This window comes from Dicentrarchus labrax, unplaced genomic scaffold, assembly GCF_905237075.1.
Source record: "Dicentrarchus labrax unplaced genomic scaffold, dlabrax2021, whole genome shotgun sequence".
NCBI classification, from domain to species: domain Eukaryota; kingdom Metazoa; phylum Chordata; class Actinopteri; family Moronidae; genus Dicentrarchus; species Dicentrarchus labrax.
In genome coordinates, this window is record NW_026136701.1 from 5,301,181 (window position 1) to 5,325,531 (window position 24,351).

Below are 24,351 nucleotides of genomic sequence, written 5' to 3' on the forward strand. Positions count from 1 at the left end.
AGAACACTGAACCAGATATGGACAGAATATAATGGAAGCATATTAGTAATGAGTCAGCACACAAAGAAAATGCTTCATGCAAAACACTGTTTTGCAAATATGATACCCAGTGGGCTTGAAACTTATATTTTCTAATGCTGTGTAAATGGATACCTCATTTAATTATTTGTTTTTGTTTGTTTTGGAGTATTTATTTATGTTTATTTATGTGTATGTTTTTCAATTTGGCTTGTCCTGCTTTTTTTCTGGTTGGTTGATTTCTGTTGATTCATTAAATATCTTATTTCCCCTTTCCTCTGCATGGCACCATGGCATTGACATTTAGTGTATTTATTTGGACTTCGTTTTGTTTTTATTTACTTGTACGAACACAGAGAGGAACCTTTGTTAGCCTATCTTTGTTGTCCTTACGGGCTTATAACATCGCTGCACAGGTCATCTTACAGTATGTCAGAATAACAGGAGCATCAGTCGTTAGCTGTTGGCTATCTTCTGACTGAGCGGTTAGCATAATGAGCAAGTGCGCTTTGAATAATAAAGGATTTTAGTCATGACATTTAATTTAGGTAGCTAGCTTGACCGGCTAACCTTTAGCAAAGCGCCAGCTGTCATTCATGTTAAGTTCAGCTAACGTTAGCTCATGCTAGCTAACGTTAGCCGACGTTACGTATTTAAAGCGTGCGACGTTTCCCGTTAAGCTAACGTTAACGTCATGCCACAAGAAACGCTTTTTCTCGACTCCGCGCCGGCGGGACCGTTTGACAGCGGCGTGAAGGAGACAAAGAGCAGGAGCCGACTCGGTGTCATCGCCACCGGGGTGCTGGGAGGCTCGCTGGTCGCCCTGTACGCGGTGGCTGCTCCCTTTGTCACCCCTGCTCTGAGGAAGGTCTGTCTCCCGTTCGTCCCAGCGACCACAGCCCAGGTGGACAATGTCCTCAGGGTGCTGCGAGCCAGATCAGGGACCCTGGTGGACATCGGCAGTGGAGATGGAAGAATAGTAAGTGCTGGGATGTCTTACTACCCTGTGGATGATGTAGAGGCAGGGCCACTGCTAGAAGTACAAGTAAACAGTGGTGTTGACATACGGACCAAAATCTCGATCTGCCTGCGGTGTGTCACATGTCCTCTCTATCCGCCTCCTATCACACACCTTATCTGCTCTGCACTATTAGTTATAATACTGTAATATCAATATCACATCCTTTTGGGTTGGAAAAGTGTTTCTCAGAGGACTTCAGCAGGAGGGTCTTGGTTGAACCCCCCCCCCCCGTAAACAGTGTGTGAATCCCTACTAGCTCTGACCTCCTCAAAGAACAATACAGTTAACTATCAAACCCCAACCTATCCACAGTTGATGTTGCAGAAGCGTTTCTTTACATGATCAACACTGACACTACAAGTTGTTGTTTCTTTATAAGGAGCTTAAACAAATGACCCTTTCAGAAAGTTCTTAACAAGTATACATTTTGTAAGTTGTGTTTTGCTGTTTCCACATAACAATCAAACGCATCTTCTTATGTCTAGATAAGCACCACTTACACAAATTCAGACAGCAGCAACAGGGAAACTAATGGGCAAAAACATTTCCCTACTGACCAGAAACTGCAGAAACGTCACAGAAAGAAACTCAAAAGTATTCCCAGTATATCCCCCTGCTGCTGTAGTTGCTGTACATTGTTGATGCATTGAATTGCCCTTCCCCTCGCAGGTGATAGCAGCAGCCAAGCATGGGTTTCAGGCGTCGGGCTTTGAGCTGAACCCCTGGCTGGTGTGGTATTCTCGCTACAAGGCCTGGAGAGAGGGAGTCCATCGCTCCACCTCCTTCAACATCTCTGACTTGTGGAAGGTCGGTCATACCTGATTAGTACAATATGTAGTGACTTCATTTTAGGAAATGCATTTAATGTCTTCTTTGTTTGTCTGGTGTCACTTAGTGTAAGAAAATGAAAACATTAAACATACTTGTCACTGTGTCACTCACAGTATTTCTGATTCTTTTGCCAGGTCAGTTTTGCTCAGTACTCCAATGTTGTCATTTTTGGAGTCCCTCAGATGGTGAGTTCTTCTGTTAGTTCTCCAGCAATTTTATCAGCATGGTCATTATTGTATTTTCTTTGAATATCATGTATACCACGTGTGCCAAATTAAGTAACTAAAACACTAAAGTCATATTCTTTCTAGCTCATTTTATTGTAGTTCTACTATAAAGCACTCCAAGGGGTGCGGGGTAGCTCACCTGGTAGAGTGGGCGCCCCATAAACACGGGTCCTTGCCACAGCGGCCTGGGTACTATTTCGACCCGCGTCCCTTTGCTGCATGATGTTACCTTTCTCACTGGTTTCCTGTCTGTCTTCACCTGTCCTACCAAATAAAGGCATAAAAAGCCCCAAAATAAAAAATAAAGCACTCCAAGTTATGTTTACTCGAGCTGACGTGTATGTGTCAGTGATGAAATGATCCATTCTTGGTGAGAAATGGTACAATTCAGTTCATTAGGGACAGCTATGATCAACTGTTCATCACCTTAAAGCTCTATCTTTCATCTTTGCCAAGTAGTATTAACACTTCCACAACCACTTAACATATCCTGATTGTCGCCGTCTATCTGCAGATGGACCAGCTGGAGCTGAAGCTGGCAAGCGAGTTACCGAGCACAGCCAAGGTGGTGGCATGCCGCTTTCCCTTCCCCACTTGGGTCCCTGAACATACCGCTGGGGAGGGCATAGACACTGTGTGGGTGTACGATGCAAAGACATTTAAGTCACACCTGCAACACGGACTGACAAGGAAGACAACACCAGAACATGAGGACACACCAGATTCACAAACATAAATGCTAACAGATCTTGTTGTTAAGTTGTCATCATGCAATGATTTTTAAATCCATGCATTTCTACTCCTCCAGTGGACCTGAAACGGCTGGACTGATGAATGTAAAGTCTCTATACATCAGTGTCCAAGTCTGAGGTTGAGCATGTAAAAAGAAAGGGGAAAACAGCTTGACACTGGAACTGACCCTGATGAGTGGTGACGCTCATGTTAAAGTCGGCTGTTTCCAGCAGAATTGTGAATCTCCTCTACGTCTGCATTCCTGCACACTGTATCGACGGCTGAATGATCAGACAGGCATTTCAGATCTGATACACGTGTAATGATTAAAACCAGGATTCAAAGAGTAAATGATGATGACAAGAAAGAGAAAATGTAATTCCCTAATAGGAAAAAGTGCTTCAATGATTGCATGAGTTGATTATGTATAGAAAGTTGCAGTGCATTGTTTATGTATGAAATCGTATCATACAGACTGTCTGATAGGAGATTGTAAACCACATGATTTTGTACGATATCTGCACAAACTCCTGCACTGTGTCTATTTTAAGGCTTGTGTATTTAATAAACTCAACATGCAATCGTCAGGCTGGTTGCGTTTGGGTGCCATCTAGTGTTGAAAATACGGCACAGTTATGTTGTGGCTTTGAGTATGTCCCGACCGCTCGCTGATGTTGCTACTATGAAGTGAAAAGGCTTTATTTAATTTCGAAACATATGGTCACGTCAAAGACAATCGGGGCTTGAACTTAAAACTTTACCAACGTGAAATGTGCACATGTAGATAGCGGTCATCGCTTTTATTCTGACTAGCCTGAGTACTGTGGAGCAGGGCTGCCTTAGCAGCCAGCCAAGATGGACACCGCCGAGGAAGGTAGCTAGCTATGTTAAAACTTGATTGCCCCAATTGTTCACGCTAACTGGTAAAACAGCGCATTTTAACAATGTGTGATATTCTAACCCAGTATTAACAGTTGTTAATGGCAGCACCCTACACTTTCTTAAACTTTTAACAGAGGTTCACCAGAATTAAAAAACCGCTAGCCAATTAGCGTTAACGTTAGCTCGGTAAGTTGGCTAACTAGCATTAGCCCGTTAGCTACCAGCTGTTGTAAATAAAATCAGCATCGTTAGGTTTCTGCAGTTTGTTTTCATCTACATCTGCAACAAGTGGGTTGTGGTGGTATAAATCAAAGAACACGGTCTTTTCACATTCAAGTTACACAGTTGAGCTATTTTTTTTTTTAAACTTAGTTGCGAGCTAACGTTGAGTGAGTTTAATGCAACCGTTATAATGTTAGGAACAGTATGATAACTCACACACCGGTCAGCCCTGCCAATTCACAAGGCTTGTTTATGACCTTACACTCATTTATTCTAAAAGCAAAATATGGTTAATAAGACTAACATCATTAACACACACTCTTATCTTGCAGTTCTCATTGTTCTCACGCTGTACAACTAACGTTACTTAAAGTTAACACATGTCCTCTGGGCGCTGTTCATGCTGCGGGAGGGGAGCCATTAGCTCGGTGTTCCGGTGTTCTGTGGTCACGAATTGTGATATTCTTCTATTATTAATATAGCTTAATGTTTATATGTGACGTTAGTCAAAATGTACTCTGGGTATCTGATAACTGGTATCATGCTCTTGCATCCAGGGCTAATTATAGTTATTTTATTTTGGTCATCCAGTGACACAGGTAATCCAAGGATTACAGTTTGCCCTACTGTCCTTGAATAACCTGCTCTGCTCACTAAAGAGACATACTCATGCTATCTCTAATGTGTTTCACATTCTGAAACTGCTGCAAGTGTTTGTGTTCTTGCGAAAAGATTGCATGCATTAACTATATCTAAGGTGTGTCATGAGTATGTGTCAAGGTGATCACTGATCTGATGATGAAATGGATGCAAGTGCCAAGTTGATGAAACAAAATATTTGAGGAGTAGGATGTCCTGGTTTGCCCTGTAAGTTATGTTATTGTGTGCCTACTGTACAGCGGACATCTGTCGGGTATGTCGTTCGGAGGGGACCCAGGACAAGCCGCTCTACCACCCCTGTGTCTGCACTGGCAGCATCAAGTTTATCCATCAGGAATGGTGCGTTCAATGACCAGAATGATGGTTCCATTATTTCTTCTTGCCTTTCCATACATTTTATCTTTAAGGCTTAAAGGTAGGATGCGTTCTGTCTACATTGTCAATCTGTTTGCTTTTGCAGATGTTGTTCAAGTGTATTCCAACATGGGGAAATAATACCCATGGGAAGTTGCAGGATAGCAGGGATTATAACAAACAGATCTCTTGACAGTGTGCCTGATTATACATAAATACACTCTTGACAAACAACCAGACACAAACTAAAAAGGGAAATATGTTAGGTGTAGTGGGTGCTCACGTTTCAGTTGTGAATATTAATAAAAAAAAAAGTGGTGGGATTTTACAGCAAGGCCGTAGAGGAAGATTCTTGGACATAGAGTGCTCGTTTCCATAAGATAAAATGAGTAAAGTCACAAGATGTCCTTTTGTTTTCACAGCTTACTGCAGTGGTTGAAACACAGCAGAAAAGAATACTGTGAATTGTGCAAACACAGGTTTGCATTTACACCAAGTAAGTCTTTATCAAGCTTAAGATTTTCAGCTAATTGGATGAGTACATTAATGCATGAATTTGTTGTTAGTTCCACTTATTGCATAATTATGAATATTTCCCTCACTTCCACTATTCTCATTTTTTACTTCCTTCATTCTCTCTTTCCTCCAGTCTACTCTCCAGACATGCCATCTCGCTTGCCGGTCCAGGACATCTTTGCAGGGCTGGTCACCAGTGTCGGAACAGCCATCAGATACTGGTTCCACTATACACTGGTGGCCTTTGCCTGGTTAGGCGTGGTGCCTCTCACAGCATGTACGTCACATCTTTCCATTGTTAAAAAACAAAACAAAATGAAAGGAGATTTGATCAGCACTTGTCTGTGCATATTGTATGAATTCCCTAACTTCCAACAATGTTTTGAGAAAATGAAAAATTAGAAGAACAGACACTAAATATGACAAATAAACTCAAATATAACTGTTATACTCACCTTGCAATAAGAAATTAGCTTTAAGCCACACTTGACTGCTTCTAGAGAGTGGGACTAAGCTTTCACTATGCTTATTGGCGAACACAGTTGGTGAAAGAATGTTTGAAATGTATGTTTGGACAAACCAGCTTAAGCGGGTTTGCTAAAAAACTTGACTTTCCACAAATAAAAACAATTAACTTTTAATGCCCCTACAATCAACTTTCCTTTTGTGTTGATTCTGGCGCCCCCTGTGGACAAAAGCAGTAGTGTTTGTACCACCTCATTTAATTGATTTCAAGGGGAGTCCAACCTGGTGGCAGGCATTCAGATACCTAAATAGAAATGGCCAATCTTCTTACTGATGGTCTTGTTTGTGTATGTAGGATATATTGAAGCATTGTTATTAAATTGAGACTGGTTCATTACCAGTTTATAAACCCTTTGTAGTACATTTAAAGAAAGTATATAATCTCTGTTGTGGGTGCCAGGCTCTTGTGCACAGGCTCAAGTACAATGATAATTTATGCACTTATGGTGTAAAAATAGAGCAATAAGTGCAATACAATTCAAATGAATGTTAAAGAAGTTGGTGCATAGTTTTTCATTTTAGTTTCACGCCAGTTGTCACTTTAAGAAATGATTCTCAGATTGTTTTTTTTGTTTTTGTTTTTGTTTTCTAACAGGTCGTATCTACAAGTGTTTATTTACTGGCTCTGTGAGCTCTCTCCTTACCCTGCCATTAGATATGCTTTCAACGTAAGTTTGAATCACTCTCTGGTCTTGTTTTTGGCCCTTCTCTCTCACACTGTCATACTCCAGTACATTATGAGTGTGTGTGTTCTCCACATTTTGTACACTGGAGTGCCATTAAGATAGTTAAGATCTGATTAGTGTCCAAAGTGTGGTTATTCATAATAGCTCCTTTCATCCACCATGTCATCTTTTTCGGTCCCTTTGTCCAGCTCTCTGTGGTGAAGTGATTTGTGAAAATGTTGTGAAACACACTCTAAAACCATAATGTTTCATCTCTTCATCGCAGACAAAACCTGCTTGCGGACTGCCTCCAGGGCTGTTTTGTGGTCACTTGTACGCTGTGCGCCTTCATCAGCCTGGTGTGGCTTAGAGAGCAGATTGTCCACGGTGGTGCCCCTCAGTGGTTAGAGCAGAATCAGCCCCCTCTAGTTCCTAATCAGCCTAATGGTCCTGCGCCAGCTAATGAGGTGAGATTAGTTTGTGTTGCCAACCAGCATCTCTTTTCTGCCTCCACACAGAGCTGCACAGATAGTAGACTACCCACGTGTATTGACCTCTCTGTATGCTGTATGTTCTGCCACTAATGCACTCTGACGTAGCTGGCACAGTGACAGGTTTGTGTCTGTGAATTATAAGCCAGTGGAGTTTATTTTGTTCACAACCTTTTTTTTACTCCCACAGTTCTGTCAGATTAACTCAAGTACCCCTTCATCAGCATCACGAGTCATGTTCCAAATGTGCTCATTTGAATTGATTTTAAATGTGATTTAACGGTATTTATCATCAGGATATAGTTGTTGTTTTTTTTCATACATCTGAATTGTCAGTGTTTGTGTTTGTTTAACTTTGCATTTGTACTTCTTGTGGCACAAGCTAAACGTTTCAATCATTTGTACATTTTTAGCTAACTTGAACTATTTATCCACTTTTGAAAGATTTTTTCCAATCATTTACACAATATGTAGCTAACCTTTTCAACCATTTATCCATTATTTTTATTTTTCAAAGTTGTTGAATAATGCATGTACACCCTGGCAACTGCAGAATTACCCCCTGGGGTACAGGTACCCCTGCTTGAGAATCACTGACTTAAGGCAGTTCTTCTTAGTTTGATGTAGTTTATTTCAAATTAGACCATTTTTTTGTCACAGAAAGTTTGATTAAAATACAATGTTTTGACATACTGAAAAATTATTGATGCAAGTTTAACTTTTTTCTCTACTTTGCAAATGTTCCGATTTGGGTCACATTTGTTCTCTGCCTGCCTGGTCTGGCCAACGCTTCCTCTCAGAGGAAACTTCAGAACAGTTATCTTTTCTGACAGAGAATGTGCTTGCCAAGCTGGCCCTGACATTTGTCTTTTTGAACACATAATCAAATGAGTAAAGAAGTGACTTCCAGATTATGTCAACCCTTAACAATTCCTCTCTGAAATATCTTAGTTACAAGGGACAAAGTATTTTTTCCCATGTCGTACATTTGGGGAATACAGCTGCACAAACTGTCAAGCTGTTCTTTTTAATTGCCAAATCCAAAATGCACGTCTTTAGAACTCAGACACCTAATTTAACTGTGTGCAGGCTATGTTGTAAGTAGGGAAATGTAATTCTTATTTTCCGATTATACAGGCTCCAGGTGGTAACAACGCCCAGGCTGCTGCAGACGGCGCAGCAGCCCAGCACCCTGCAGACCCTGCTCCAGATGGGCTGGCACCTGACAACCCACAAGAAGGTGGAAACCACGGAGATGAGGCTGAACTTGACGATGAGGAAGATGACGACGACGGGGAGGAAGATGAAGAAGAGGAAGACGATGAGGAAGGCAGGGAAGAAGATGCTGCTGATGCCAATAATGGAGGACAAGGTCGGTGTGAGCATGAAAACAAAGAGATTTGATGCTCAAAATAGTGCAATTCAAGCTCTTTTACATGATTAAGTGCCCGCAACTCTTCTGTGGACTGGAATTGACACCATTCTTTCTTGGTAAATAAAGTACCAAGTAAACTATGATATGAAAGTTGAGAAATGGTATGCAGTATGTGTGCTCCGTTAAATTGCATGGACATAAATGCTGAAAGAGTGATTTCAAGATTGAGTACATGTAAATCTATAAGCATATTTTTGCTGCACATTGTAGGTGTTCCACACTGTTTCAGTTGTTTATGATCATCCTTTGCAGAAGATTTGAACTGGAACGCCCTGGAGTGGGACCGTGCAGCAGAGGAGCTGACCTGGGAAAGGGTGGGAATCTATTTTTTTATTCCCATGTCTCCTGCTCCATTAAGTGGTGTGACGTAGATAGGACACAATGCTAAAAAAGCCAAGTGTAAGCAGGGTAGCTGGCCTGAGGTCAATAAGTGTATTCTTCATCATATTAGTTGCAGTTGTAGTAAAAATAGTAGTTTTATCATGTATTTATATGTATCATAATGATGATTATAACATTGCTTTCTGTTTGTGTCCCAGATGCTGGGGCTGGATGGCTCCCTAGTTTTCTTGGTAAGTTCACCACTCTTTTTCCACCAACACAAAGTTTCAAATAGAGCCTGACTGATATGGGATTTTTGAGACCAATGTTAGAGGGGAGAAATTCACAAATTACCGATATGATGGTATAGTGAATTAAGCTGGAATGAAATAACCTTTCCTGTGAATTGTGTACCAATTTTGCTCCCATATATCACAGTTCTTTCCAGTATGTATTTCATTGCATTATGTTGTGTATAAAAAAAACAACAAAGTGTATATCGGAAAACACATACACAGATAGCGATATATCCGTGATAATCAATTTTATAGACAGATCATTTGGTCTGGCTTTCCGACTTCCCATATATATTTCAGCCTTGCATGTTGCCCTTAAGTGTGGTGATTGCAACTCTATGGGTCATGCCAACTTTGTACTCACAACCTTCCTTTTAGGGATTCAGCGGAACGAGGATTTGTGCAAAACAACATTTATCAGGGCAATCTGTGCAAGCCTCCAACAGCTTTCTGAATCAACACAATTTTTTCCATGAATCATTTCAAAAGCTTGTCATGAGTGCGTCCCCAACCTATAAAGTGGCACCATGGACTAGCCATTTTGGCTAACTGCATAGGGATCTATGTAGGAGGCTTGTGCAGCTTGCTCCAATATCTCAATATAGGTTGTTTCGCTAGTCCGTTTTGGGAAATCTCTAGAGAGAGGTGGTGGTCTGCATAGTTAGCATGGCCCGTAGAGCCGCATTTGTCACATTTATGGGATATAGGGCAGGTTGTTAATATGATGCATACACAATCTTCATCGGTTTAACACTAGAAATAGTTTAACATTGTGTGCCTTTCTAGGAGCATGTGTTCTGGGTGGTGTCTCTCAACACACTTTTCATCCTGGTCTTTGGTAAGTTAAACCTGCAATATAGTGATGTCCTACTGTACGTGCACTCATTACCTTTGTGAATTTATCAAGGGGGAATTAAGTAGGTTGCCCACTATAATGCAGTGATATACGACAGTCCTTTTGTACTTTCTTGTACACTGTACTAAACAACAGATTCTACCCTAACCTTTGTATTTCTCTCTAGCTTTCTGCCCGTATCACATCGGCCATTTCTCAGTGGTTGGACTGGGCTTTGAAGACTATGTAAGTGCACAGCAATGCATGAGGGGACACTTGTACAGTTTGAATTCCTGATGTGGGTTTGTCATGCAGTGATTGCATTTTTGTGATTTTGCAGGTCAAAGCTTCACACTTTGACGGCCTCATCACCACCATACTCGGGTATATCCTCCTGGCTGGAGCTCTCATAGTCTGCCATGTATCCTCTTTATACAAAAGATTACTTTATTTGTTTGACAGACAGTATGTCTGACACTCCTAGTTGCTTATTACGGTTGTGTATAACTATTTCAACTTGTATCAGTTGAGTAATTTGTGTTTTTGGTGGGTTTTGTGCATAGCTATTTAAAATGTCTGTAATAGAGTTTGTATGACATTTGTTCATGAGAAATACAAATTTTTTATTCTTAGCATACAATATTGAGGGAATGTTCTTTTATCTCTCATTTTGGTGTTAGTCCTTAACATTGCCTCCTTCAGGCACTGGCTTCATTAGTGAAGTTCCAACGGTCCAGACGCCTCTTGGGTGTCTGCTACATTGTTGTCAAGGTAAATTAGAGATGAAAGATTGGAATGTTTCCAAAGATCTACTTTGTTTCTATCAAACAAGCAAAGCTTTCAGTTGAAACAGTGATTAAAACTGTAAATTATGATTACAGGAAGAAATTATGACAAGAGAAGCTAAATTGCTTTTTTATTTTTATGTTGCAGGTGTCCCTGCTGGTTGTCATGGAGATAGGCTTGTTCCCACTGATTTGTGGTTGGTGGCTCGACATTTGCTCTCTGGTAAGACAATCATACAGAGTAAAATCACTGATCCTTTTGATACAGTCAAAGTTAATGTTGACCAAACAGATTAAATGCAATCACGGTGACGCAGTGGATACAAATCTGATCAAGAAACTTGATGAACATTCAATTTAAAAAACAAATCTCAAAACCAGTTCGTAAAAACTGATTTTGTTTTTGTCATTTGTATTGAAACACACACAATACTGCATGTCCTTTGTTCACTGCAGGAAATGTTTGATGCAACTCTGAAGGACAGGGAGCAGAGTTTCGACATGGCCCCCGGTACCACCATGTTCCTCCACTGGCTGGTCGGCATGGTCTACGTCTTCTACTTCGCCTCCTTCATTCTTCTGTTACGAGAGGTAAAGTGAAGGACTTAAGCCACAGTCCCGAAAACTCACACACCCTCCAGTTTCTTCTTCATCTTAAGCTTTTTCATGTTTGCTTGGTTGTAGGTGCTCCGGCCCGGTGTGCTGTGGTTCCTGAGGAACCTGAATGATCCAGACTTCAACCCAGTCCAAGAGATGATCCACCTGCCCATCTACAGACACCTGCGGAGGTTTATACTTTCCGTGGTCAGTCAAGTAACCTCGGCTGTTCTAAACTTTAGTAGCATAACAACACCCAGATGTATTTTTATTGTGATGCTTAAAAGGCCAGTGGGTAGCAGTGTTTCCTCTAGGTTTTTTTTTAGCAGTGGAGGCAGGCCCGTCTGAACACCCCCCCCCGTCACGCCGCTCACGCTCCAAAATCAACATAGAATTCCCAATAGAAAGGAAGTGAAAGGAAAAAAGGTTTTACTTAATGAATTTTTGTCAAAGTTTCATAGAAGTTGAACAAAGGTAAACCGGTTAAGTGCATATTTTTATTTGCCTAGGTTTTGAGATGCCTTTCTCTGAGATTTCTAGGTCTCCTGGTTATTCTGGATAATTCACAGACCTCTCTGTGAAAAGTTTTCATTAAAATATTTCTACCTAAGAAACAGTCCCTATGAAAAACAAACCTGTTCACAAAGAAGTTGTGCACTATCTAACAGGAACATTGTTTCTGGAAAGAAAGATTTGTTTTTTCTTTTATATATTTTCTCAGTGCTTTAAGCACCTTTTTTACAATGAAATTCAATTCACCTCCACTGTATTTAGGTGGAGGCAGACATCTCACAGACAGATATCTCAATACCTGCACAAATAAAACCAAAGCTACCTGCATGGCTACATTCCACTGGAGGTAAGTGAGAAGGAGGGGTGTGTATCTACCTAAAATGATGCTGGTTGGGCACTGTTTGATCCTTGTGAATTTGGTATTTTCAATAAAACTGTACAGGTGCCTCCCTGTCCCTGTAAATGAAACGGTATGTTTCAGTAACTGGGGCTAGTTGGAAGTTACTGTCAGTGCAAATGTCAACTTGTTAAATAAGTAGCAGGGTGTGTGGTATTGTCTGCCTTTTTTGACTCTGCTACAGGTTTTTGACAGATTTACTACTGACTAGAAAAAGGTCTGTTTTCCATATCGGTTCATCTCAATGCCACTAGTGAAAATATGTGTTTTTCTGTTTGTGTGTTCCCAGGTGGTTTTTGGCTCCATAGTTCTGCTGATGCTTTGGCTTCCCATCAGAATCATTAAACTGTTCTTCCCAACCTTCCTTCCCTACAACGTTATGCTTTACAGGTACACATAACCGTTTATGTTGATTTGTCTATCTCAGTATCTCAAAGCTAAAGATGACATTGTCCATTCTCTACTCAGCCATAACCAAAATGGGAAGCTGCTAAAGAAAAATGAGCTGGCCTTTGGTTTATGTCTTGTCTCTGCAGCGATGCCCCAGTCAGCGAGCTGTCCTTGGAGCTGCTGTTACTTCAGGTCGTTCTGCCGGCATTGCTGGAGCAGGGTCACACTCGCCAGTGGCTCAAACGGCTCGTCCACGCCTGGACATTCACCGCTGGATATGTGCTGTAGGCTGAAAACACGCACACACACACACACACACACACACACACACACACTGCAACTTTAGATGCAAAATGGTACAGTTAACAAAACCTGAGATTTTCATCTACCATAATTGGTGGATGATGTGGGCCACAGTGTTCATACAACGAGGCTAGGAGAACCCAGGGTTCCCACGTGTCCTGGTAAAACTAGAAAACCTGGAAATTCAGAGACTAGCTTTTCCAGTCATGAAAACACCTCAATCACATCGTATCTAAAATGAAACTTTACTATTGGTAGGACAACCTGAAGTATGACATTTCAGAGCAGGTTTAACAGACGTAAAACGAACTTGCAGCGATCCTTTCAGTGTTGAGTTTATTTTTTCTGGACCCATGAGCAAAATTCTCACAAAAAGAAAAAATTATAATAAATTCTTATGAACTGTGGCCAAATTAGTGTTACCGTAAAAACTAGTAAACTGTAGTCAGCCTGATGGGGACACAGCGGAAAAGTGGGCTGTTGTGGAACAGCTAACTGCGCCACAAACAGATACAAACAAAAACACATACCTGTAATGACCCTGAGACACTTCATCATGAACCTGCATCATTAAGTTAAGGAGTTAAATGTGTTAATACTCAGACTACTGCTAAATTATATGACTGGCTGTGAGCAGGTGCTGTCCTGTATTGTCAAGAAAAACTCCTAGAAAATGATTTCTTATAAAGAGTGGGAAACCTGAAAGCCTCAAATTATAGTTTGTTCTTCTTGTCCAGAGTCATTATGTCACTTCCCAGTTGTAACAATAAGACATAACAATTACTCATCAATTGCTCCCCCACAGTGACCTTCACTCCTACCTGCTGGGGGACCATGAAGACGATGACAACCAACCAAACATCAACCCTCCCGGTCGCCATAACAACAACAGGGTCCCTGGCCTTGGGGAAGGGCTTCACGCTGCCCACCAGGCCATTCTGCAACAGGGCGGTCCTGTTGGGTTCCAGTCGTACCACCGGCCCATCAACTTCCCCCTCAAGGTGACTCACAGCGTTATGATTATTCATTTCATATATATCCTGAAGCCCGTTCTGCTGAAAATAGATTTTTGTTCTTTTTTGGTTGTTAAGATCATTCTGCTGGTGGTCTTTATGTGTGTGACGCTGTTACTGGCTAGTCTGATCTGCCTCACGCTGCCGGGTAAGTTGTTGTCGCAAGCAGGCATTTTACCTTTCATCTTTTCTGTTGTCAGTCACATCTCCATTCTTAAATGCTCTCCTCTTCCTCTCTCCCAGTGTGTGCGGGTCGCTGGCTGATGTCTTTCTGGATGGGTAGCGCCATGGTTCATGAGCTGTACACAGCGGCCAGCGGTCTGTACGTCTGCTGGCTGTCCATTCGTGCCGCCACCGTGATGCTGTCTTGGATGCCACAAGGACGGTCCGTCATCCTGATCAAAGTCCACGAGTGGACACTCACGGTAAAGTGGACGTCTCTCTAGTCCTCCCAGCCGATAGCAAATTTAGTGCTGTTCTGTATTACATTGCAAATGATTTGAATGTGTATTTTGGTGGCGTGGATGTGATTTCTTGGTGAGAACAGATCATAAAGACCATAGTGGTGGCTGTGATGTTAGCCGGGGTGATTCCTCTGCTGTTGGGTCTGCTGTTTGAGCTGGTCATCGTTGCTCCTCTCAGAGTCCCACTGGACCAGACGCCTCTATTCTACCCCTGGCAGGTAGGACTATGAAGAGTGTATGTGTGTGAATATATCCAATGTATCCATCTGAGAAATCTGTGAAAAAGTAGTGTGAGAAAGTGTGTGGGTGGAGAGCTCAGTGCCTTTTTTAGAATCTATAAAGTTTTCACTGTTCAACTCAAACATTAAATGTCAGGTCAGATCTTGTTTACTTAGTATGTTTTCCACATTTAGACAATAATTGTTTTGTGAAGATTGTTGACATTTAACATTTGAGAACTTATTAACTTATTTTATTAAATACAAAATGTTTATAGAAAAACTAGCGTAGCACTAGTATCGAACAATACCAGCTGGTATTCGGTGTGCTATGCAAAGACACAAAAACAGGTTTTACAGGCACTGATACTGAGTAGATGCTAAAACAGACCTCATTTGGTTGTAAAATGGTGGTTGTTGTTTGTCTGTGTGTGTGGCAGGACTGGGCCCTGGGCGTGCTCCACGCTAAAATAATTGCTGCCATCACACTGATGGGCCCTCAGTGGTGGCTCAAAACCGTCATTGAGCAGGTCAGTCTCACAACTCTGTAGCTGCATTAAATGTACTGTAAAGGTGATAAAACATATGTGCATATTTGTATATCATCCTAAAATACATGTTATCCCCTTGAACGTGTCTATAGAAGCGTATTCTAAGAATTTGTTTTGTAATTAATTACTAAGGATAAAAAGAACTGAACCTGTATTAGGAAGAATGTCAAAACAAACCTGTCACTATGTTCCCTTCTCTCTCTCCTGTAGGTGTACGCCAACGGTATCCGAAACATTGACCTCCATTTCATTGTGCGAGGGCTGGCGGCCCCTGTCATCTGCGTCCTGTTGCTGTCTCTCTGTGTGCCCTACACCATCTCTAAAGGCATCACACCACTGCTAGGTGAGTCTCTGTTTATGCTTGCCTGTCTTGGTTGAGCATGAGTGGTCTGGTACTGTCATATACTACATATACCAAGTTTCAAGGTAGTGTCTTCTCTTTTGTCTCTCTCAATGCTCCAGTTTTCTCATCCATCACCAACTCTCTGTGAGAGGGGTCAAAGATTTCACTTTAAATATATGCTGTAAAATTATGGTTTTTGTCAATGAAATCTGGTGCCTTTGAACACAGCAATTGCTCAGCTGTCTATCTTTGTGGGGATCCATTCTATATGTTGTACATAATAATATCTAATAACTTTCACTTGTTATGGATGTACATTGACTGTGTGCCCCTTCAGTCAGTTAGACACAAAAACATGGAAAAAAGGGTCCATGTTAAAAAACATTGAAGGTACCCTTTACATTTTTAACTTCCATACAGTTTCAAAATAAATAGGAGAGGATTTTGCTTACTTTTTGATCAACTTTAATAAAACAGACAACCCTACAAGTGAATGAGTAAGAAAACACAACTAAAAGGAAACTTAACTTTATGTGGTCCTCCTTTGATTTAGTAGTGACTAAATTAGAAATTGTAGCAGATAAAATTCAGGAACAGAGATAGAAGACCCGCTCAGATATCATCAGGCCACAGTGCAGGCAGATACTTTCTAATTTGGACACAGAGCTCATTTGAGAAGTGCTTTTTATGCAAAGAATACCCAAGGCACCAATTTATGTTTAGACAAGTGCTTTGACTCAGACAACACTTGCATTTAAACAACTAGTCAATTAAGTATTCCCAGCGCTTGTGGTTATCAGGATTTTAGCCATTGTGCAAGCCGAAGTGCAATTGATTGTTTACTCTGTTCCCTTAACTCTCAAGTCAATCAGTTTACGGAGATAAGACATCACACAGCACACACTCGTTAAGAGGAGATTGTGTTCCAGCGTTCACTCTGTTTTCGCTTTCTTTCCCCCACCTCGCCCTCTGCCTCCCTCCCTGCTGCCTTCCCTCTCTTCCTTCGTAGGTGTGCAGCCGGAGATGCAGACGCTAGTGGAGAGGAGGATCTATCCCTTCCTGCTGATGGTGGTCATACTGCTGGCCATCTTGTCCTTCCAGATACGACAGTTCAAACGCCTCTACGAACACATCAAGAACGACAAGTCAGTAGACCCCAAAAGTCTTAAGTGTAAACTAACACATGGGGGCAAAGAGGGAAACTTAAGTCAGTGGTCAGTAGGGCTGTGTGATGTGGCAAATATTGTATCCCAATAACTGTTTGCATAGCAGTCAAATATAGAATATAGAATATTGTTTTCGTCCAGGCCCGGTGGATTCTTGCAAATGCCATTAGGAGCACTAGTCAGTCACAAGATTTCACAGATTATCTGTCTCATGTACTACTGACAGGACAGTGAGAATATCAGCAAATATGACAAATCTTTATTTTCATGAAGGTTACCTAGTGCAGCTTTAAAAAGCTGTACGACCCCTAACTGAACTGCAAGGTTCATTATGACAAGAAGGAAGAAAGATCTATACAACAAACAGACATAGAGCACACTGTCTTGTGGGATTTTGTTGAGTTACATGTGGGCAACACCAAATTCAGTGCAAGGAGGACAATAAAGAGCATAGCACATACTACAGTAAAACAGATCTGAGAATAAAAGACCCAAAGGTAATCGGTAATATCTGAAAATACATTTTGAACTTGAACAAAGAGATGTGTTTTAGTTGTGTGAATTACAATGTTAAACACAATTTGTAAACGACTCCTATCTTTCCCGTTTCTCTTCCAGATACCTGGTTGGACAGCGTCTGGTGAACTACGAACGTAAGTCGGGCAGGAGCACATCATACAGCTCCTCCTCATAGACCCGACGCTGCTGTGGGATCAGTGGAGCTGACTCACTCTGCACTGAGAGCTATCATCAGCTCCTCTGGTGAAACCTTTTAGTTTCCTTCTTGGCTGTCAAATGCCGACTTCAAACACAGCCTCTAAACTTCTGACTGCAGTTTATTCCTCTTATTCACCAACATCTACTGCTGTCACAGGTTGGGAGACAAAGATGTTGAAGAGCCAAGACACAATAGTCTCAGAACTCTTCATGGAAAATTTGAATACCTGAACAAGGTTGTTCAGCAACCCGCAGACACAGTCGGCATGAGTCGTCGACTGTCCATCCTGTTTCATGTGTCCGATTTTGTCTTCAACGCAGCTGACATTTTTAAGTTGTACGTTATTTTATAAAAAGGTTTGAGTTGAAGTGGGGTAAGTTGAGCGTAGATTTTACCTCTGATTGTGCTTCCCTTTGAATCTTTGTTGTGAAATGTAGTCTAGGTCACACTGAATGTCTCTTAATTAGAGGTTTTTGACATTTCGGAGCTGTGGAGGAGATATTATAACAGGAACGCCTCTGTGGTCCTATTCCAGTTGTTGATTCATCTCAAATGACACCGTTCATCAAACTGAGGCTGTCAGTGATAAAGAGGGACACACATGATGTAGCAATGTGATTTTCTTTTCCTTTTTCTAATTTTTTTTTAGATGTTTTTATTAGATGTGTTTTCATTGATTTTTAGTGTTCTGGAGTGAGCTGTTAGATAATCCTCTGAGGGGTTCCTTTGAAGTAAAAATGCAGAAATAGAAAAAAAGGACATTTTAGACAATCTGGACAACCCGGCCAGACAGTTTGGGTTGTGCACTACCCTTCCTGAGTACATCCACCCTCAGGAGAGGAGAGGTCATTAATATGAAGTTACACAGCACAAAGTGAGGTTTTAACTAAGAATATTGAACTGGAAAACCAGCCTCAGAACATTTCAGAATGTGCCTGTGTTATACCGACTGACACTGGTGTTATATTAGAAATATTTATAAAAATAATGTGAGCTAGCTGGCCCTGAATGGCTTGTACTGCTGCTAATCAGCTGTTCAGACTCTTACCTGTCAGCATTCTGTTAACGGTTAGGAGCCAACAGCTAAAAAGAACTGTATAAATGACAAAACACTGATTTTCATAGGGAAAAAGGTGACTCTCGCTATACTGGCACGAGTATAGTTCTGGCAAACTGGAGTTAACTCATCTCAGTCAGGGCAAGATAGTGCCACAAGTTTAATGGAGCTCAAACTATTAGATAAAATGCAGGAAACTGGTTGGTGGACGTAACTGGAACTGCCACATTTTTTGTAATGTCCCCTAACTTACAAAAGTTGTTCCCTTTTCTGTATTGTGACGTTGAAATGAATCATTCAATCATTTGCTGCCATCTGCTGAGCTGAATCACAGATCATGACATATCATCTCCTAATCCGTTTAGTTACCAAAGACAGCGTTAACAGTTGCCTTCCTAAATGTAGGGCCAGTGAGGTGTGAAGATTTTAAATTACATCTCACAAAAATAAGTTAATAAATCTCAAATTACAAACCATTGATCAGATGTTTCCCACTCACTCTAAATTGTTCTCTTAACTGAATAGCACATTTGTCCCTGTCTGCAGATAATTCAAACAGTCATACCTACAGTTACAAAGGGACTGGCAGTTAAATGTAGATTACCCCATTTAAGCCAGTTTTGTTAACGGTATGCTACAGTGACTTCCTGTTTACTAGCTGACTGCTTTTGATTGGATGGAGCTACGGTTGTTTCATAGCAATTGGTTTTACATTACCAGCTAGCATCACTATTGTTTTCAAACAAGCTGCTGTTAGATATTAAAAGGGTACGTGATTTAGGAATGTCTTTTTAAAAAAGTGGTCAAAGCAGCAGAGACCAAGATGTCTTCAGTTTGAGTCATGGGTCAAAGATCCCAAAATACTGGTTCCTACGTTTCCCATAATACAACTGTATCGCGTCTTTTATTAAACCTTCCATGCCTGGTTAACACCTAGTATTTCAAATTTCACATTTCCAGTTTGTAACGCAGACTGATGACATCTTCTGTCACTGCTCACGATCTTCACAGAACACATGATACAGCTGGGAGCTTTATTTGTTAAATTAGTCGAGTGCCCTTTAAAGCAAGTCTGCAAGAAAAAGGGAGCAAGAGAAAAACGTCTTTGCTTTAAAAAACAAAATGACTGCCATCACACTGCATGTTTGCTGACCTTGCATATAGTTTCAAATGTAAAATAATCTGCACACAGATACTCTTAACCCCGACACTAGTCCTCGTCTGCAGCAGTTCTATGCAGTGACATTTCTCCACAAATCACTAAGAAGACTCTTGTTGCTCTCCGGTACTGTTGCCATCCACTGTTCTTATATTGCTGAGGCATTTACATTGTTGGGTGTCTGAAACTTCTCCCACATTTGCCACAGAAGTTTAGTTTCTCCCCTGTGTGGCCATGCTGGTGGATCTTATACACACTCTCCTGTGTCAGTTCATATCTTCTCAGGCTACCTAACCAGCCGAAACATTACCCTACGTATCTGACGGCGATCAGATCTGCTTGTGTTTGTGTGTGAGGACAGCAGCAGGAGCCGATGCACTGCTGTCTGTGTTCCTCTCCTTGCCCACCAGATGCTTCTCCTCCTGCGAGTCAGCTCGTTGATGTGATTATATTATTGAATTCCCTTCTTGAGGCACTCTGGTGTGCTGTGTGAGGAGTCTTTTTCTACCTTTCATTACTTCAACACCTCTGGGTTACAGTTACAGCTTCTGCAGTCAAAAGGTTACGTTTCACATAGACGGTAAATGTATCCCAGAAGTTTCACGGCTGCTGCGTGGGGCATTAGGGGGAAAATGGGAGGGCAGCCAGTAGAAGAGATGCAGGGTTTTCTGGAGGTAAAGGTGTATTGTTGTGTTGAAGAGGTTCTGAAAAAGCCCTGCTCCTGAATCCAACGCAGTTTTCTTTCCTCTATCCTGAACTGACTGACTTGTGGCTCCACCTGGGAGCTGAGTTGCTAGTTGCATTCTGAGTCACGTTCCCTTTGATCTTTGTTTAATGATCGGTGAGTTTGTCAGTTTTTGGCTTTTGTTGCTTTCCTCTATACAGGATGGAGTTCTTGGACAGCAGTAGGAACTCTGGTTGACCACCAATCCAAAATTAGCTGGCTGTGGCTTTGGAGGGATGTGAGGTACATTGTGTACCACCTGCCACATATCTTTTGTAGTGTAAGCGCTAATGCATCCTGATGCGTCTCCAACAAGTAAATAAGTCATCAATACAGGACGTAGTAATTGCCATGGTGACGTCAAACATTTTGGTTTCCTTAGCAGGCGCGTGCGAAACAACCCTGGTGCTTGTCTGGTGACAGAAATCTGATCACAAGTGGTCAGCTGGAAAACCTGTGGTTAGAATCACAGAAACTTTAAAAGCAAGTATAAACAGGGTCTCTGTGAGCTGCAGCTGACTCGACCAGATCCTCTCTACTTTACCTCTTCACGCAGCTGAGGTTGGGATTTAACTGAAGGTTGACGCTGACACTGGTGACACTGGAGCTCAGGGAGATGTGTTTGAGGGTCCTTCATGTCTTCAAAGGTTTATCTGCTATTCTGAGGAAAGGAACGGAGCACAGCATACATTACTCTATGGCAAACGTATCCACAACAGTCACTACATAATGTGCTTTAAAATCAACAATCCTAAGTCTGAGGCGTCTGGTCTTCAGTGGCTTCTCTCGTAGTGTGAGAGCTGACGGCTAAATGAAGGGCACAGTGCGAGCTCAGATATTCCACCCACAGGATAATGCATAGAAACGAGAAGCCACAGGTAAATAATGTCTGCAGCACAAACGCATGATAGCTTCGTATTCTGATGGAACTTTAAAGAAATTATATGTTCATTCACTTCCTTGCTAAGAGTTGGCTGAGAAGATTAATATCACAGTCATATCTGTACTTTCAATATGACACTGGACCTTGGAGATGGTTAGCTTAGCTTAGCTTAGCATAAAGACTGGAAACATGGGGAAACTGGCTAGCCTGGCTCTGTCCAAATGTAACATAATCCACCTGCCAGCACGTCTGAAGCTCACTAATTAAAATGTTATGTCTCTGTTTTGTACATAGAAAAACTAATTGTGACTGTCAGTTTCACAAGGGGTTACATACTGGAACTACTTCTTGTCTGGGGGCGGTGACTTCCTGGAGTCTCCACCGGTTGCCTGGCAACCTGAAGACTCTAGGAAGTATACCCCTCTTAACTCTGGCCAGGAAGCCTTTAAGTGTATTCCCCAAAATGACAAACTATTGCTTTAAGGTTCCATACATTTCAGTCTCTACAACCACGTTTACTTCCAGAACAATGTTTGCATGAGGATGTGTGTCCAGTTGTTGTACTCCCACTGTCTCCACATTATGACCACATTGTCTCCCCTGCTCCACTACCATGAAGAAAATGCCCCAAACCGTGTTTCAAAGCAAGTTTTAGAATTTTAAGTTAGACGTCATATTCCTACACCCACTACAGAACAAAACTATTACAATTACATGAATAATCTGACTAAAACTAAAGGGTCAGTGACAGAAACCAGCCCTATTTCTCGCTGCCAATGAAAATTGAATCCAATTCTCTGATGCGTTCTTGCTCCTAAAATCTTAAGAGGGGTTTGAGAAGTTTTAAGTTCTTTATTTTATTTTTTACTATTTTTTTATTATGTTTTTTTTTTTTTTTCCATGCAAATGTTTCAATGTGTTGCACTTTATACCACAGTTTGCAATCATTTCAGAATCCATTGTAACACAGTCAACATGGCAGGGTTTTTATTTCCCTCCCTCTGAGGCTGAAAGATGTCAGTATTTCACTGTGGCGACTCTGCACAATGGGTTCTACTTAAAGGACAAATTTTAAGTTTTGCATCTGTTTTTTGACACTACATTTGTCTTAGAAGTGTTTCATTAGGAGTTTGGTAAATATAAACTGCTTTTCTATTGATATGGATTGTGAATTACATTAACTTTAGTGCTGACAGCTGTAGTGCTGCTGTGTGGAATGCTCACATTATTCATATGATGCTATAAAGTGACCTTTTAGTGTTCTTGAACTGAGCTGGACACTTCAGATTTTGGTCTTGAATTTCAATTTCTAGAAGCAAATGATTTCTATTTTTATATGTGCAAAAAAGGCAGTGGCATGTACTGTAACATAAAGTGATATACTTTAAGGTCTATTCATTGTTGGTTCAGTAAGATGAAACAATAATAAATAGTTGTAATGATTTCTCAGTGTGTGCAGTTTCTTCATTTCTTCAGATGTCCCTGATGTTACTCATGTCTGTTTGGCTCAGAGGTGTGGATCCCGCTGTTACGCCCATATGGGGATTGCAAGACAAATCTAAGGAGTGGCGAGATGATTAACATGATACAAAAAGGGGAAAAAACAATCCCATAACACTAAATCATGTCTTTTTTTCCATTCTAATGTTTGATTGTTTACTAATGTTTAATTATTTCCTCCTTGAGAATGGATGGATAATTATCCCTCCACAGGCCTCTGAGGATGAATGTAAAATGAATGTGCTCTTGTACGCTGCTGAAAGATAAACACACAGCTGAGGGAGGGAATAACTCCAGAGGTGTGTGTCACCCACAATGCACTGCAGTTATGCAGTTGTCGCAATGGTTAGGTGGCAGTTATGTATGTAAAACTGGTTATCTATTTGTTTATTAACCAGGGACAACCACATTAATAACATTGTAGTTTATACATCAGTGTAAATGTGCCAGGGGAAAGCTCATGAGCATCTCCATGGAAAATACTGATGCAACTGCTTTTCAGTTTCAGTTTTTCTAATAATCTCATAGGTCTGTATAGGCAGGCTTATGTGTGTAAAGGTTCCTTTGCCATGGAGGTTATGTTTTTGGTGCTGTTTATTTGTTTGTTTGTCTCTGTCAGCATTATGGAAAAACTACCTGCCTGATTTTCATGAAACTTGGTGGAAGGGTGTAGCATGGGCTACGTGCTACGTTTTGGAGCAGATCAGAATCACGAGGCAGGTACACAAATTGTTTTAAACTTTGGTTAACGGGTCAATTGTAAAACCAGCATCTATGACAAAATGAACTCTGCACAAACCTGTTGTGAGTGGTGTGCCGTGATTAAACATACAACAAAACATAACGGCCACCTTAAACATCACTGAAACAAACTCCTTAAGTCCTCTAAATCAGAGGCTGATGCAGCTAACTACCAAGTACTGACCTATTGCAATTAGCTGCAGAAGACAATCACCTCATTGAAATGAGTCTGCACTTCTGCTGGCACCACTGCGTGCAGGTATTTCTGATAGCACTAAGCCTACAACTGCCGGTCAGTCCATTAAAGTTAAAGCTGAAAGTTTACAACGACAGGCTTTCCCTCTGCTCTCAAAGAGGCCTCTGTGCCACGTCTGCTGTTTAATAATAGTAAGGGCTAAGTGGCAGTGGAACTACTAATGAACAGTCAATGTAAGAGCTCAAGTCTTACGCATTGGAGTGACCTGTATTTTTAGGCTTCATTTGTTTTCCTTCCACTCCAGGACACACAGATTCAGTGTGGAGCCTCACTCGCTCTCCGACTGCTTTTCACATCCAGCTTCTAGTTTTAATTTCTTTGTAGATCTGATAAGCAACTGATCACTTACATATATTTATTGGACTATATTAGGTATGTGACCATCGTTGAATATCAATATGAATTTTTTTTAAATCATAATTCAACATCAGCCGTTTGTAAGAGCCCAGTTCTGGAAAGCGCAGCTCTTGGAAACCGGATGTGGGGTTATTTCTGCCGAATCCAATTACCTCTCTGCTAATGCACAGTCTTAACAGTTTTGA

At 41.2% G+C, this 24,351-nt stretch overlaps 2 protein-coding genes across 3 annotated transcripts; both read left to right on the top strand.

Annotated features, from left to right (window-relative positions):
- Positions 1-427: 427 nt before the first annotated feature.
- atpsckmt (fATP synthase c subunit lysine N-methyltransferase) lies at positions 428-3,416 on the top strand. The gene is made up of 4 exons (XM_051396900.1): positions 428-997; positions 1,709-1,846; positions 2,005-2,055; positions 2,612-3,416. The coding sequence occupies exons 1-4, from the start codon at positions 713-715 to the stop codon at positions 2,831-2,833; spliced, it is 696 nt and encodes a 231-aa protein (XP_051252860.1). The 5' UTR covers positions 428-712; the 3' UTR covers positions 2,834-3,416.
- A 50-nt stretch (positions 3,417-3,466) lies between these two features.
- Positions 3,467-22,754, top strand: LOC127361721 (E3 ubiquitin-protein ligase MARCHF6). Of its 2 annotated transcripts, none has more exons than XM_051396558.1 (26): positions 3,467-3,703; positions 4,833-4,932; positions 5,370-5,443; positions 5,597-5,740; positions 6,584-6,656; positions 6,940-7,120; positions 8,282-8,516; positions 8,832-8,893; positions 9,119-9,151; positions 9,983-10,034; positions 10,219-10,277; positions 10,372-10,452; positions 10,734-10,802; positions 10,965-11,039; positions 11,273-11,407; positions 11,501-11,620; positions 12,613-12,713; positions 12,860-12,997; positions 13,822-14,017; positions 14,108-14,177; positions 14,273-14,454; positions 14,577-14,711; positions 15,152-15,241; positions 15,473-15,605; positions 16,615-16,750; positions 17,390-22,754. In XM_051396558.1, exons 1-26 carry the CDS (start codon positions 3,685-3,687, stop codon positions 17,463-17,465), a joined length of 2,769 nt encoding a protein of 922 aa, XP_051252518.1. In that variant the 5' UTR covers positions 3,467-3,684; the 3' UTR covers positions 17,466-22,754. The 2 variants fall into 2 exon arrangements, with proteins under 2 accessions (XP_051252518.1, XP_051252528.1); XM_051396568.1 differs by having other exon boundaries at positions 8,835-8,893.
- The last annotated feature ends 1,597 nt before the right edge of the window (positions 22,755-24,351 follow it).